General features: G+C 33.8%; 1 protein-coding gene across 1 annotated transcript in view; it reads left to right on the top strand.

Annotated features, from left to right (window-relative positions):
* The window catches only part of DNAJB4 (DnaJ heat shock protein family (Hsp40) member B4), a 49,991-nt gene extending 40,622 nt beyond the window's left edge, over positions 1 to 9,369 (top strand). The window contains exons 2-3 of the mRNA XM_053693328.1: positions 4,751 to 5,325; positions 7,250 to 9,369. Of these exons, the coding sequence (XP_053549303.1) occupies positions 4,751 to 5,325; positions 7,250 to 7,483 (809 nt within the window). The 3' untranslated portion in view covers positions 7,484 to 9,369. The remainder of the gene's footprint in view (positions 1 to 4,750; positions 5,326 to 7,249) is intronic.
* The last annotated feature ends 6,463 nt before the right edge of the window (positions 9,370 to 15,832 follow it).

The raw sequence follows: 15,832 nt of genomic DNA, 5'->3' as shown, positions 1-15,832 counted from the left end.
AATTTATTTAGTTGCGGTGGGGTCCGGGAGCGGCGGAATAGGGGTTAATAACATTATGTAGGTGGCGGCGATGTCGGGGCGGCAGATTAGGGGTGTTTAGACTCGGGGCTTATTTTAGGGTGTTGGTGTAAACGTAATTTGTTTTCTACCATAGAAATCAATGGGATATCTGGCAGCATCAAACATAAGCTTCCGCTGCTTTCAGACTCCCATTGATTCCTATAGCATCCACGACCTCCGGGGTGGCGGATTGAAAACCAGGTACGCTGGGCCAGAATAGTGGCGAGCCTACCTGTTAGAAAGTTAATAACTTGCAAAAGTTGTCAGATACTGCCAAATTTGTATTCAGAACATCTGTAATGACGTAAGCATCGATCTGTGTCGTATTGAGACCAGCGGATCATATGTTACGTCACAAATTTTAACTTTTGCCAGTCTGTAGGCTTTGATAAATGGGTCGAATCAGGTTCGCCACAATTACGCTGCAGAATTCCAGCGTATTTGCGGTTGACGGCTTGATAAATATCCCTCTTTGCCTCGTGTGCAATGCTCAGCCTGCAGCTGAAGGCTCTCTAAAGCTACGTTTGTAGCTTCTGAAATGGAACCCTATATACGTACATGAGTTTGTGATTCACTGATGGCTGTCACATGATATATGGGGCAGGGAAATGGAAAGACATTTTTTTTTTTGGAAACAAATCTACTGCTCTTATGAAATTTAAAGTAAATGCTATTGTACTGTCTTTTTAATATCCATTTGTGGATTATGCAATTCTACTGTATTAAATGGTCCTTTAAACCACCTATAATTTATTTTTGTTCTGGGAAAAGCTTGGCCGATATAATACCAGTCAATTGTTACCTTAAAGAGACATTATACTCAAATTGTATTTACCTGTAAAAGGTTTAATTATGTACACTGAAAAAACTATTTGCACTTTCATTAAATATTTTGCCTGCTTTCCTGTAATTTCCATCTGAAAATTGCAATTTCCGATTAATATTTAAAAATTGCTATAATTTACCTTTAAAGAAAAGTAAAAGGATTGTATTGCTTTCTTAAAGGGGCATTAAACTGAAATATTTATTTTATGATTTAGTTAGCGAGAAAAAAAAATAATAAAAACATTTTCAATATAGTTCTGTTATTAAATGTACTTGTTCTCTTTGTAGTTTTTTATGAAGAGCATACCTAGGTAGGTAGTGTGCACGTGTCTGAGCATTACGTGGCAGCAGGTATCCAAGAAAGGTATAGTATTTAAGAATTAAAAGTATTCTTGCAAATCTGCTGCCATGTAGTGCTCAAGACACATGCATGCTCCTGAGCCTATCTACCTGCTTTCCAACAAAGGCTATTAAGAGAACAAAGTACATTTGCTGATATAAGTAAATTGGAAAGTTTCTATTGCCATTTATTCCTATCTAGGTTTTTTTTCTTCTTAGAAGACTAGCAGCTCCAACAACTGGATATACTTTGGGCTAGATTACAAATTGAGCGCAAAATATTGCTTAAGCAAAAGTGATATTTGCGCTCAACTTAGTTATACCAGTGCACTCAAATTTACGCTGGCATTATTAGTTAGGTGCAATGCGAATGCATTGCATGGAAGAATTGCGCTCACTAAAGCGCGCTTCCATAGGCTCGTTCTCATATTAACACATAAATATATATGTATATAAGCATATAAATACATATTTACAGGGAAAGGCACTTTTCAGTGCCTTCTTTTTCTAACATCCCACACCTGCCACTTTTACCCCCAAAGCGCTAATTGCTACAGCGAGCTCACGATAGCATAAACCAGCTACTTGTAATGGCTGGCTATTTATCGTGCACCCGTTTGCGGGTGCAAGATAAATTAGCGCTCCACTTGTAATCTGGCCCTTTGTTTTAGCTGAAATGTTATGTCATTTCAATAAGCACAATACACTTGTTTTTCAATTCACTTTATTTAAATCCTTAATGTGTCAGTGAAGCAAGTTAAACAAAATGGATAGAAGGAAAAATGCAGTCCGATACACAAAGCTCTATGAGCTAAGTAAATATGTGAAAACCTACAACATTATACAGCAAACTGTATCTCCACTGTTGTTTTAAGGGAACACGTTTTACTACATTTTTTTTTTCCGGTAAAAATAAAAACAAAAATGCTGCTTTAAAACGGCACATAGCTGCTCCCTTTGCGGGGATGAAACACATAGGGCTGGATTACGAGTGGAGCAGTAGTTGGCGCTCCTGCTTGTGTGTGAACTCCACTCAACTTCGGCTTTTTGCGCATGTCAGGTAGCGCGAGTAGTACGTTTTAATTAAAACGTTTTTGCTAGCAAAAAGCTTAAGTTAGAATATTGTGACCACATTAACTTATTCCCTCATAGGGGTAGGTTTATCAAGCAGCGGATGTTGCAAGTCCCCCAAAGTTTTAGGTCTGCCTGAAAGTTAAAGGGACATGAAACCCAAATTTTAAACAACTTTCTAATTTACTTCTATTATCTAATTTGCTTCAATCAGTTGATATCCTTTGTTGAAAAGCATATCTAGATAGGCTCAGTCGCTGCTGATTGGTGGCTGCACATAGATGTCTTGTGTGATTGGCTCACCCATGTGCATTGCTATTTCTTCAACAAAGGATATCTAAAGAATGAAGCAAATTAGATAATAGAAGTAAATTGGAATATTGTTTAAAATTGCATTCTCTATCTGAATAATGAAACAAATAATTTGGGTTTAATGTCCCTTTAAGTTAAGAAGCAGCAGTCGAAGACTGCTGTTCCTTAACTCATCCGCCACCTCTGAGGTGGTGAACTGCAATCATCCCGATCAGATACAATCGGGATGATTGACACCCCTGCTAGCAGCTGATTGGCTGCGAATGTGCAGGGGGCGGCATTGAACAAGCATTTCACTAGAAATGCTTTTGCAATGATAAATGCTTACAGCATATGCTGTGGAAGTGTATGTAAGTTAGTAGACCTAGCGCAGGTGGGTACACCTACTGCTCACTTCAGTAGGTCTCCTAGTAGACCTAATAGATATCAGTTTAGAGAGCGCCAAATAGGCTGAGGTGCATGTATAAGGTATTACAAATTTATTATGCACAGTAGTATAAAACACAAATAAAAACTGAGTTCATGGATCCATGATTGACAAATTAAAATCAACAACAATAATAGCATAAAATACAATGTATGTATTAAAAATCAACAATCTGAATATTACAGCAGCTTGAATATATGCAGTGGATAAGAAGGGGGGTTTCCAATTTGGATGTAAATAGTTAATTCCAATGCTATTGTCCCAATAAAGATATTGTGCAAAAAAGTGTCCCAAGAAAAAAAAAAAAAAAAATATATAAGTTTGTATTGCTGTAAGAAAGTATCCAATAAAGTAACACGTGGTTGTGTAGAGCCGGTTGTGATGATGAAATTCCAAAGTCACTCCAATGTGACAATAAAAAAGTGAAAAAAAAGAAATTTTAGTGAAATTTCTTTTTAAAAAAACTGTGGAAAAAAATCAAGTGGAAATTTCAAAATGAAGTAAAAGTGGTGAATTTTTGCCTTCTATTTATAGTGTTTCATCAAAAAGTGTCTAAATTATCCTGTAAAGCAAAAAGCAAACAATATTGTAGATAGTGTGATACACCTTATTAAGGTATAGGAAATAAGCTTACCAATTAGTTGTTGACGTGTTTCGGCCTGATAAACCGTCCTTTTTCAAGACTGTGTCCCCCAACAAGTCGCACAAACCCGATCACATTTTCTCAAGTGTGCTGACCCACCATGAAATATTAATATTTCACATTCCAATGTTTTTGACAAAGAATAAAGAGGGAGATTTAATATGCTATAGTGAATCATGTCCGCCCTGGGTTTAATAAATTGACCCCAATATGTTTATTTATTCAGATACATATTTCTCTCTCTATATATATATACTGTATATATATGTGATGTTTTTTTGTAAAATATATATCTGTACATATATATGTATATATATATATTTACAGATATATATAGTGACAGCTATTTAAAATACACAGTTAAACACTTTATTAAATATTAATATTGCGTAAATATGATTTTACACTTTTTTAGCTACTTGACTACAAAGGGCTCCAGCTCTTGAATACCCCTAATATTAGTAGGAATAGTCTTGTAGTTTTTCGGTGCTTATTGATGTGTATAGACTTAGAGCAATACACTAGAAGAGAATTCTAGGAGCCATGGCCCCTTGTTACCTGGCATTGTCAAACTCTGCTTTAATTATACAAATCTTTTCAGAGAGTTTTAGGGAGTCATTGGGGCCTATTTATGAAGGTGGTGACAGACATGATCCGCTATAGCTAATCATGTCTGCCGCACATCGATAAATGCTTCATAGGCTGTCAGCATTTATCATTGCACCAGTAGATCTGATGACCTGCTGGTGCAATACCGCCCCCTGCAGAGTTGCAGCCAATCGGCCGCTAGCAGGGGGTGTCAATCAACCCAATCGTATTCGATCGGGCTGATTGCTGTCCGCCACCTCAGAGGTGACGGACGAGTTAAGGAGCAGCGATCTTAGGACCACTGCTTCTTAACTTCCGCTTCAGTCGGAACTGAAGCGGAGAGGGTCAGAAGTAGCATCAGCTGCTTCATAAATAGACCCCATTGTGTTGTGTTACAAACTTTCCATGAGCATTGTAGATAACTAAGATGTCAACCATTATGCAGTAATTAAAAGACATTTTTTTTATTTTTATATTCTACTTAGGTCTTAAAGGAGGAGCTGGGACGCCAGATGGCCACAATGGCAACTTTCATTATACTTTCCATGGTGACCCACATGCTACATTTAATGCATTCTTTGGAGGTGCAAACCCATTTGAAATGTTCTTTGGAAGAAGGATGGGAGGAGGACGAGATGATGAAGACATGGAACTGGATGGAGATCCATTTAGCTCCTTTACTACCTTCAGCATGAATGGGTTTCCTAGAGAAAAGAACCAGGTTGGTAACCAATTCCGTCGCAAACAGGATCCTCCTATAATTCATGACTTGAGAGTATCTTTGGAAGAGATCTACCATGGGTGCACTAAAAGAATGAGAATTTCCAGGAAAAAAATGAACCCAGATGGGAGATCTGCAAGGACTGAAGATAAAATCCTAACCATAGAGATAAAGAAGGGTTGGAAAGAAGGCACAAAGATCACATTCCCCAAGGAGGGAGATGAGACACCGACTACCATTCCTGCTGATATTGTTTTTGTTATTAAAGACAAGCCTCATTCAAACTTTAAGAGAGATGGCTCAAACATCATATGTCCTGTACAGATCAGCTTACGGGAGGTATGTTTCTGACTGGTTTGCTTTTCTGGGTAACAATTTGTTATCTTAAAGAGGCATTAAACACTTTGAACTTGTAATATAAAATGTCCAATTATATGTAGTAAAAAAAAAAAAATGTTCGATTGCACCATCACTATTTATTGTGTCCTCTTTTGCTGTAATTTATATTTAGAAAGTGTGGGCTTTCTGATTCCTGTTAAAAGTGGAAGTGCAGACCCCAAACTCAATACTAGTAAAATTAAAAGTCTCGGGTTTGAGCAACACACTAAGGAGGGTTGATTTAAGGCTCAAGAGAATGAGAAATTGAAATTAGTATGATGAAGATTTCTGGTAAATAGACTGGAAAAAAATGAATGGATTGTTTTTTTGTGTGGATGAGGAACAATGTCCCAAGGATGCTTGCTTTGATTATCTTATATTATCAGATTTTATGACTACAGCTTACAGCAGTCATTTGTTTTATTTATTTATTTAAGTGCACCCACTCACTCTCTATTTATTCATCATTTCTCAACCTTTTTCTCATCTTCCCCAGCTTCCTTTATCTCTTGTGCACATTGTTGACACTTCCTGTGTAGGATAATTTTGAAGAATAGTATAGAGAAGTTGCACATCTTGTTTGTCCTCTCCAAGTTGCTCCTTGCTCATTAGGGATGGGCGAATGTGTTTATATCCGAATTCGAATGTTAGTACGAATGTTATTGTAGAAATTAGATTTACATAATAGAATGTTGATAAGAACGAATATTCTTAAAAATTCGATTTTCGAATGTTATTTACAGTTTTCGAATGTCACATTCGAATTCGAATGTCACATTCAAATTCGAATGTTACATTTGAATATCACATTCGAATTCGAATATTACATTTATAAAACACAATTGTAGACTAGAAACACTATTTCGAATGTTACATTCGAATCGAATATCACATTCGAATCGAATGTCACATTCGAATTCAAATATTACATTTATGAAACACAGTTTTAGACTAGAAATACTATTTTGAATTTGAATGTCACATTCAAATCGAATATCACATTTGAATCGAATATCACATTTAAAACAGTATTAGACTAGAAATACTATTTCAGATTCGAATGTGACATTCGAATTCGAATGTAGCATTCAAATTCGAATATTACATTTATTAAACACAGTTGTAGACTAGAAATACTATTCCAAATTTGAATGTCACATTCAAATTCGAATGTCACATTCAAATTCGAATATTACATTTCGAAATTGAATGAATACATAGCTAAACATTCTATTATTCAAACGAATATTTTCAAATTTTATTTAAAAATTCGAAAACAAAAATTTGAAAATAGAATGTTATAATGTTATATCAACATTCGAAATTCAATTTGAACGAACGAATGTATCAAAATTCGTTTTAAATTTCGAATTTTTAGAAACATTCGCCCATCCCTATTGCTCATATGGCTAACCAGCTATCTACCCAGCTTCAATGCAGACACGACCATCTCAGAAGCAAATATAAAACTTATTATAAAAATATATTAAAATGTTACCTTCTAGCAAAATTTACATAGATGTTTGTTGACCCATTTTACATTGAAATCAGGTAAAGTATTGGATAGTTACATGAGCAAAAACAAAATATTGGTTGTCAAGTAAAGTTTCTCCTTGGCTCCACAAGAAGTTATGGTGTTCCTCTACCATACCAGTGTCCTTATGCATGGCTGTAATTTCTACAAATTATCTGTTCCTCAGATAAAAGATTTGTCCTGGAAAAGTAATAACAATTTTTTTTCATGATTTAGTAAAAGTGGATGACTCAGATCATGAGCAAATATGTAAATGAATAGCAGAACCATAAAAGACCCAGTCTAGAATTTTATCTCTGTTTTATATAACTCATGTCACATATATTTAACATTCATCAATATTTGTTCTAGGCTTTATGCGGCTGTTCACTCAGTGTACCAACCTTAGAAGGACGGAACATACCAATGACAATAAGTGATATTATAAAACCGGGTATGAGAAGGAGGATTATAGGATATGGACTTCCTTTTCCAAAAACGCCAGACCAACGTGGAGATCTACTGGTAGAATTCGAAGTGAAATTTCCAAACAGCATTCCTGAGGGATCTAAAGAAATCCTGAAAAGACATCTTCCAATATCCTAGATTCACAGCCATCAGTGACAATTAGCTGTGTCTATAGACTCTGTGTGCTTGGAAATCTTGTTTTCCTGGATTAAAGATGAATGATGTTGAGTGTATTGTAAGAATTTTAATTAGCACTTGCTAGAAAGCTTGCTGCTGGCATAAATGTGGTAGTGACGCATACACACTAATAGATTTTTTGTTGTATAGTGTAGACAGTGTGCGCATCGCTGCCCTTTAAATATTGCAATATCTGCCCTCTTAAAGATTAAAGGGAAACTGAACCCATTTTTTTTTGCTTTCATGATTCAGATAGAACATGCAATTTTAAGCAACTTTCTAATTTACTCCTATTATCAAATTTTCTTAGTTCTCTTGGTATCTTTATTTGAAAAAGCAGGAATGTAAGCTTACAAACCATACCATCTTTGGTTCAGCACCTGGGTAGCTATTGCTGATTGCTGCTATTGCTGATTGGTGACCTTTTTTAAATTATGATACCAAGAGAACAAAGAAAAATTGATAATAGGAATAAATTAGAAAGTGGTTTAAAATTGCATGCTCTGACTGAATGATGAAAGAAAAAAATGTGGGTTCAGTATCCCTTTAACATTTACATTTACCACAATTTCACACACTACCTTGTTACAAAAAGACACATTTTGCTTTTGTTTCCATCAGTGCTGTATATTAAATCAGCGCTATTGGAAGAGACTTCTATTACGACTATGGGGCAGATTTATGAATGTGCAAGCAGACATAATACAATGTAGCGTATCATGTCCGCCGCACACCGCTTAATGCCGACAGCATACGCTGTTGGCATTTATCATTGCACAAGCAGTTCTTGTGAACTGCTTGTGCAATGCCACCCCCTGCAGATTCGCGGCTAATCGGCCTCTAGCAGGGGGTGTCAATCAGCCCGATCATATAGGATCGGGCGGATTGATGTCTGCAGCCTCAGAGCAGATGGACAAGTTATGGAGTAGCGGTCTTTAGATTGCTGATTCATAACTGCTGTTTCCGGCCAGCCTGAAGGCTCGCGCGGAAACAGGGGCATTCGGAGCTTGATAATTCGGCCCCTATATCTGGCAAAATGTAATGTTCTATATTTTCTTTTCCATATATGCATAAACATTATCATTTTTGTTTGTTTTCTTGTAAATTCAAAAGAGAGATCATTTTATATAGTATTCTAAAGTGTCAGAAGAAAAAAAAATAATCTTTTTTGTGTTTGAAATTTTCCAGTATTTTTTGTTATTATTTTAGGCTTATATTTTTTTTAGTGTTTTTGAAATTACCAAACTATATTTTAATCATAATTGTTAAACACCATATTGTAATGTTCAACTCTCAAATTTCTTTAACACTATTTTACAGGTATTAAAAGCAAATTAATTAAATGTTTGAAAGTTATGAACTTATGTTTTACACCAGAAAGAACATCCTAAAGAGGCATGAAACCCAATTTTTTATCTCATGATTCAGATAAAGTATACAATTTTGAACAACTTTCCAAATGACATATTATTTGTTGAAGGAGCAACAATGCATTACTGGGAGCTAGCTGAACACATCTGGTAAGCCAATGACAAAAGGCATATGTGTGCAGCCACCAATCAGCAGCTAGCTCCCAGTAATGCATTGCTGCTTCTCAACCTGCCTAGTTATGATTTTCAAGAAAACATACAATGCAAAGTAGATAATTATTAAAAGGTTAGTTAAAATGATGTGATCTATCTGAATCATAAATGTTTAATTGTGACTGTATTGTCCCTTTAAAGTTACATATAAAGCTGACACACAAAAATAGTCTTTGTTAATAGCCAATATCTCTGATTTTTGCTGCATACGTTTATTTGTTTAATGTACATTTTATTATCACATAAAGGTGCCTAATTGCTTAATCCAAAAGTGGGTCATCTGTTACCACCACAAATTGCTATAAACTATAAGAGGACAATAGTATATTTTTCAAGAATAGTTTAGTTTAATGTTAATCTCATTTGATGCAAAACTTTGAGAGGCTTTAAAATATTCCGTAATTATTTACCATTTTAATGTGAGTAATTAGAGAAATATAACATCTTAAAGGGCCACTAAACCCAAAATCTTTCTTTCATGATTCAGATAGAGAATAGAAATTTAAACAACATTACAATTTACTTCTATTATTTATTTTGCTTCATTTTTTAGATATCCTTATTTGAAGAAAAAGCAATGCACATGGGTAAGCCAATCACATGAGGTTTTTATGTGCAGCAACCAACCAGCAGCTACTGAGCATATCTAGATATGCTTTTCAGCAAAGAATATCAAGAGAATAAAACAAATGAGATAATAGAAGTAAATTAGAAAGATGTTTAAAATTGCATTCTCTTTCTAAATCAAGAAAGAAAAAATTTGGGTTTCATGTCCCTTTAATTTAAGTTTGCTTAAAGGGACATGAAACCCAATATTTCTATTTCATTATTCAGACAGAACATACAATGTTAAACAACTTTCCACTGTACTTCAAATATCTAATTTGCTTTGTTCTTTAAGTAGCCTTTGTTAAATAGCATACCTAGGTAAGCTCAGTAACAGCAATGCACTACTGGAAGCTTGCTACTGATTGGTGTCTGCACATATTAGCCTTTTCTCATTGGCTCACTCAATATGCTCAGATAGCTTCCTGAAGTGTGTTGCTGTTTTTCAACAAAGGATACCAAGATAATGACTCAAATTTGATAATAGAAGTTAATTGGATAGTTGTTTACAATTGTATGCTCCATCCAAGTCATGAAAGAAAAAAACATGGGTTTTATATTCCTTTAAAGGGACACTGAACCCAAAATTTTTCTTTCGTGATTCAGATAGAGCATGCAATTTTAAGCAACTTTCTAATTTACTCCTATTATCAATTTTTCTTCGTTCTCTTGCTATCTTTATATAAAAAAGAAGGCATCTAAGCTTTTTTCTTGGTTCAGAACTCTGGACAGCAGTTTTTGATTGGTGAATGAATTTATCCACCAATCAGCAAGGACAACCTAGGTTGGTCACCAAAAATGGGCCGACATCTATACTTACATTCTTGCATTTCAAATAAAGATACCAAGAGAATAAAGAACATTTGATAATAGGAGTAAATTAGAAAGATGCTTAAAATTTCATTCTCTATCTGAATCACAAAAAGAAACAATTTGGGTTCAGTGTCCTTTTAAGCAAAATATGTTACTAGGGTTAATAGATCTGCATTTAATAGGGAGTGTACTTGCTATGCAAATCAAAACTGAATATTTTACACAGGACATTTTTAAAAATAAAAAAAACTGGCAAATCTTTGAGATTGAAACCAGAAAATTCACTGCTGATATTTTGGATGATCTATTAAAACACAGTTTGTTTAAATGTATTAAATGCCAGTTGGCAACAAGCACTTTATATACAGTTTAATTGCAATAAATGCCAATAGCCAATCAAGCACTTTAAATACTGTTTGATATTTTGGCCTAGAATGTACAATTTAAAGATACATTTGTCAAGGGACATAAATGTAATTTTCGATGCATCAAAAAAGGCCATTTTAGAATGTATTACATTAAAGGGACATTAAACACTATATACATTTCATACACCTAATTATGAGTGCTGCCATTTTGAAACCTAAGTTAGGTTTCACTGCAGATATCTGAAGAAGAATGTCTGCTTGTGTGCAAACACGTCAACACTGGAATGCACTGAAAACGAGAATGTTTAAAAAAGATGGCGCCAATGGTTAGAGGGAGGTTAGAATACCCTCAACATTATGCTTATAAAATGTATTTAGGACTAGATTACAAGTGAGGTGCAAACGGTTTTGCGCTAGCGATATATTGTTTCCACAAGCATTTTTCATTCCGCTGATAATACAAGTGGGGAGAAATCCATTCCGTGATCTCAGAGCTGTGGTTAACTGGGTTCAGAAACAAAAAAGTTGCACAAACAAAACACTTCTAACATATATTACAAAGTACAGTTACACTCATATTAACACTGTCTAATAAAAATTATTAAAAAAATATATTGCACAAAAAAGTTATAAGGATATTTCGGGTGTTAGAAAAGAAAGGCAGGCAAAGTGTTTAACATTGAGACACATACATATACATTGCTTAAGATGTATTTGTATGTATATTTATACATATATATATATATATGTATACATATATATTAAAGTATTTATATGTGTATATATGTATTTACAGTCATATATAGGCATATAAAAATGTTAATATATATGTACACATATATAGACATATAAAAACATTAATATATATGTACACATATATAGACATATAAAAACATTAATATATATGTACACATATATAGACATATAATTTTTTTTATATATATGTACACATATATAGACATATAAAAACATTAATATATATGTACACATATATAGACATACAAAAACATTAATATATATGTACACATATACAGACATACAAAAACATTAATATATATGTACACATATATAGACATACAAAAACATTAATATATATGTACACATATATAGACATATAATTTTTTTTATATATATGTACACATATATAGACATATAAAAACATTAATATATATGTACACATATATAGACATACAAAAACATTAATATATATGTACACATATACAGACATACAAAAACATTAATATATATGTACACATATATAGACATACAAAAACATTAATATATATGTACACATATATAGACATATATATATAAGTGCATTATATCCCTTTGCCATTAAGCAGATAAAACACATGATAAAACATATTTATGCAATATTCCTATTTAATAAAGATTTTAACTATGTATTTACTGTAAATATTTCAAATTTGTTAATGCAAATATGCTACGCTGTATGTGTAATGGATGTTTGTTTTTTCCAACATTTTTTCTTTCTCCATTGACTTCTATGGGCAATGAGAAAAGGCTATGGAGTTTGCGCAATCTCAGGTGTTCTTTTTCATGGTATTCAGGTTAACGGTAGCTCAAATAACGTTTTTTTGGAACTTGTAGTATCAGCGCAACCCAAATAGCGCAAAAAAGCTTAACGCTAGCTGTGTTTTCGCAATAAAAACAAATACAGCACCACTTGTAATCTAGCCCTTAGTGTTTAATGTCCCTTTAAAGAAAACAGATGTTCCTGGTGGTTATAAAGCAAATCTTTGTTTTCATGCATTTGGAAACTTGTCACTGTCCAGGAATACATTTTAATTGTTAATTTAACCTATTTTATATGCGTTAAATAAATCTTTTTTTATGCATAGAAAAGAAAATGTTTCACTTTACCTTCTTTCAAATGGATTCTGTAAAAAAAAAGTTTTATTACTATCCCACAAAAACCTGATGCAAAATGTGTTTCTTGAAGACAAATAGAGACATAGCACTGTTCTTTTGTATACCATGACATTAGTGGAGGTTCCAACAATAGATTAATGGTGAGAAGATTTAGAATGCTTATTCTAGTGCAGAGTTGTGAATGTTCCATTAGAAGAGACAGAGAAGGCGGAGTTATAAGTGTTCCGTTGAAAGAAACAGTGTGGGCGGAGTTAAGAGTATCCAATTGGGAGAGACAATAAGGGGGTTTGGGTCACAGGTGTTCTGCATGTGGAGCTGGGTAAGGCTAGGTGGGAAGAAAAAGTGGGGGAGGTCTATTTTCTCCTCCTCCTCATCATAACAGGGGTGCAACCTCAAATACTGGGGTGGTTTTGCAACCTGTAGAAGTGCCATTGGTTGGCTTTCTCTAAGTGCAATAACAATTTTAGGATCCTGAGACAGGAACTCTTAAAGGCTTATATCAGACATGATACCACATAGAGTTAGGGCTCAATAGTGTAGCTTTGCTTTTATTTTGAATTATAAATATAACCACTTTCTCTCTAAATCTTTCAAATATTTTCTGCATTTGTCACAATGTAGTAGTTTAATTTCCTAATATTAGGATAAACTGTATATGAGCTGTTAATGAAGATGAACCTTTTATCTGTTGCTTACTCTCTAATGAATAATGTAATCTCAGGTGATTGTTGAGATTGTATTTTTTCATACTATTGTATATACAGTATTTGGAATTGTTTTGTGCCACATAAATAATCTACTTTAATATAACTCTCATTTATCTGAGCTATGTTTTATACATCCAATGTAGATATGCAATGTATACAGAAATGGCACTGAATTTCATTACATTAAAGGGACATTCTTATCAAATTTGAAATGCTTGAGTGCATTAAAAATTTCAACAGAAAAATGAATTCAATACACCAATACTAGCCTAAATGATTCTAGTAAAGTCTTAATACTGTTTCAGTGATAGCTTTTTCATTGCAATAGATATGCAAAGCATTGATACATATTCCCTGTTCGCCTGCATGAAGATGCCACACCTGATCGTAGCGCACAGGGAGACACACAAATGTGATACACACCACCCCCAGCTGTGTGAACGCTAGCACCTCCAGCGGTGGTCCACATCACTGCAAGAAGCTGCATCATAAATGAGTCAATATTCGTCACTTTATTGATCAGATGTGGTATAAATGAATTGTGTTCTATGCACAGTTAAATCTAATTGGATGGACAGTATACCTTAAATTTGTATCCCCTTTAATTTGTTCCCAATGATCCATTTTACCTGCTGGAGCATATTAAAAGGACAGGAAACCCTATCATTTTCTTTCATGATTTAGATAGAACATACAATTTTAAACAACTTTCCAATTTACTTCTATTATCAAATTTGCTTCATTATTTTTAAATCCTTTGCTGAGGAAACAGCATTGCCCTACTGGCAGCTAGCTGAACACATTTAGTTAGCCAATCACAAGAGACAAATGTGTGCAGGCACCAATCAGCAGCTAGCTCCCACTAGTGTAGGATATGTGCATATTCTTTTTAAACAAGAGATACCAAGAGAACAAAGCACATTTGACAAAAGAAGGGAATGTAAAAGTGTCTTAAAATTACCTGCTCTATCTGAATCATACAAGTTTAATTTTGACTTTTTTATCCTTTTAGTCAAATATACCAAAGGATATACCAAGAGAAAGAAGCACATTTGAATTTAAAAGTGTCTTAAAATTACATGCTCTAACTGAATCATGCAAGTTTTTGTTGTTTTAAAATATATTTTTATTTAATTTTGAAAAACAAAAAAAATTCAAAAGGTATACACAAGTTCGATAGGAAAAATAAACATGAAAACATAAGCTTGCGGGCTTGTTGTACTTATATATTTCTTAAACTGTATACAGCAAATCATTATTCACTGTAAAAGACAAAAAAGAACAACATCATGCAGAACAATTATAATTATAATGATGTAGCTGTTTAAAATAATTATACATTAGGATAATAATCAGCATACTATGATAAATGCCTCGATATCCATATTCGTCACCTCATTGATCAGATGTGGTATCTATGAATTGTGTTCTATGCACAGTTAAAGCTAATTGGATATCCATATCTAGTTAAGGTGGTTCGGGGGGGGGAGAAATAATTCTCCCTCACCCCCCTCCGTGTCCCAAGTTCAGAGGAGCATTAAGTTTCAATCCAATGTTCTGGAAAGTATCCTGCATTGACATTTGTAAGTACATACTCTGTATTACTAAATGGACCCACCAATTGAGTTTGAAGATTTTCAGGTAAAGATTAAGTAATAACTGTCTTCCATTTATTAAAAAATTGTTTCATTTGTACGTTAGAGGGATTTCGTAATGAGTATTGTTCCGTAACACATTGAGCAACTAGAACTTTCTTACAAGCTGTAAATTTAGGAGTTTTAACGGCTTTCCAACTTTTAAGTATTAAATGCCTAATTACCAATATTATTGTATTATTCAAGTCGTTCTCTTTGCATTGCTCTGAGTATTTTAGTAAGAAGAAAACAGTAAAATAGTATTCTCTTAAGCCAGTAATTAACTTGTGCCCACAATTGCATAATTTTAGGACAGGACCAGAAATAATGTCGGGTATCTGCCTCATCTGAACAGCATTTAGGACAAGTTTGTTTGGTTCCGTACAATTTATTTAAACTAGCATTTGTTATATATGTCTAACTTATTCATTTCAGGTGTGATTCCTTCCAATTCGTTGGAACCCAATTTTTATAGCTTCATTTAAAATAATGTTGTATCCCTTCTATGTTCAGTCTTGGGAACTCTTTTTGCCATTTATTTTTAATTTCATTCAAATCATATAATCAGATTATAAAACCTCGAGATTAAGCATCTGCCAGCCTTGTATAGTTTAATTATACCTCTTAAGGCTCCCAGAGACCAGGTTGGTCTATGCTCCATTTGTAATTCATTAATATAGTGTCTGATCTGTAAGAAAGCAAAAAA

This window comes from Bombina bombina, chromosome 10 (assembly GCF_027579735.1).
Source record: "Bombina bombina isolate aBomBom1 chromosome 10, aBomBom1.pri, whole genome shotgun sequence".
NCBI classification, from domain to species: domain Eukaryota; kingdom Metazoa; phylum Chordata; class Amphibia; order Anura; family Bombinatoridae; genus Bombina; species Bombina bombina.
Note: the sequence above shows the minus strand (reverse complement) of the source record. Positions and strands in the feature narration are given on the sequence as shown.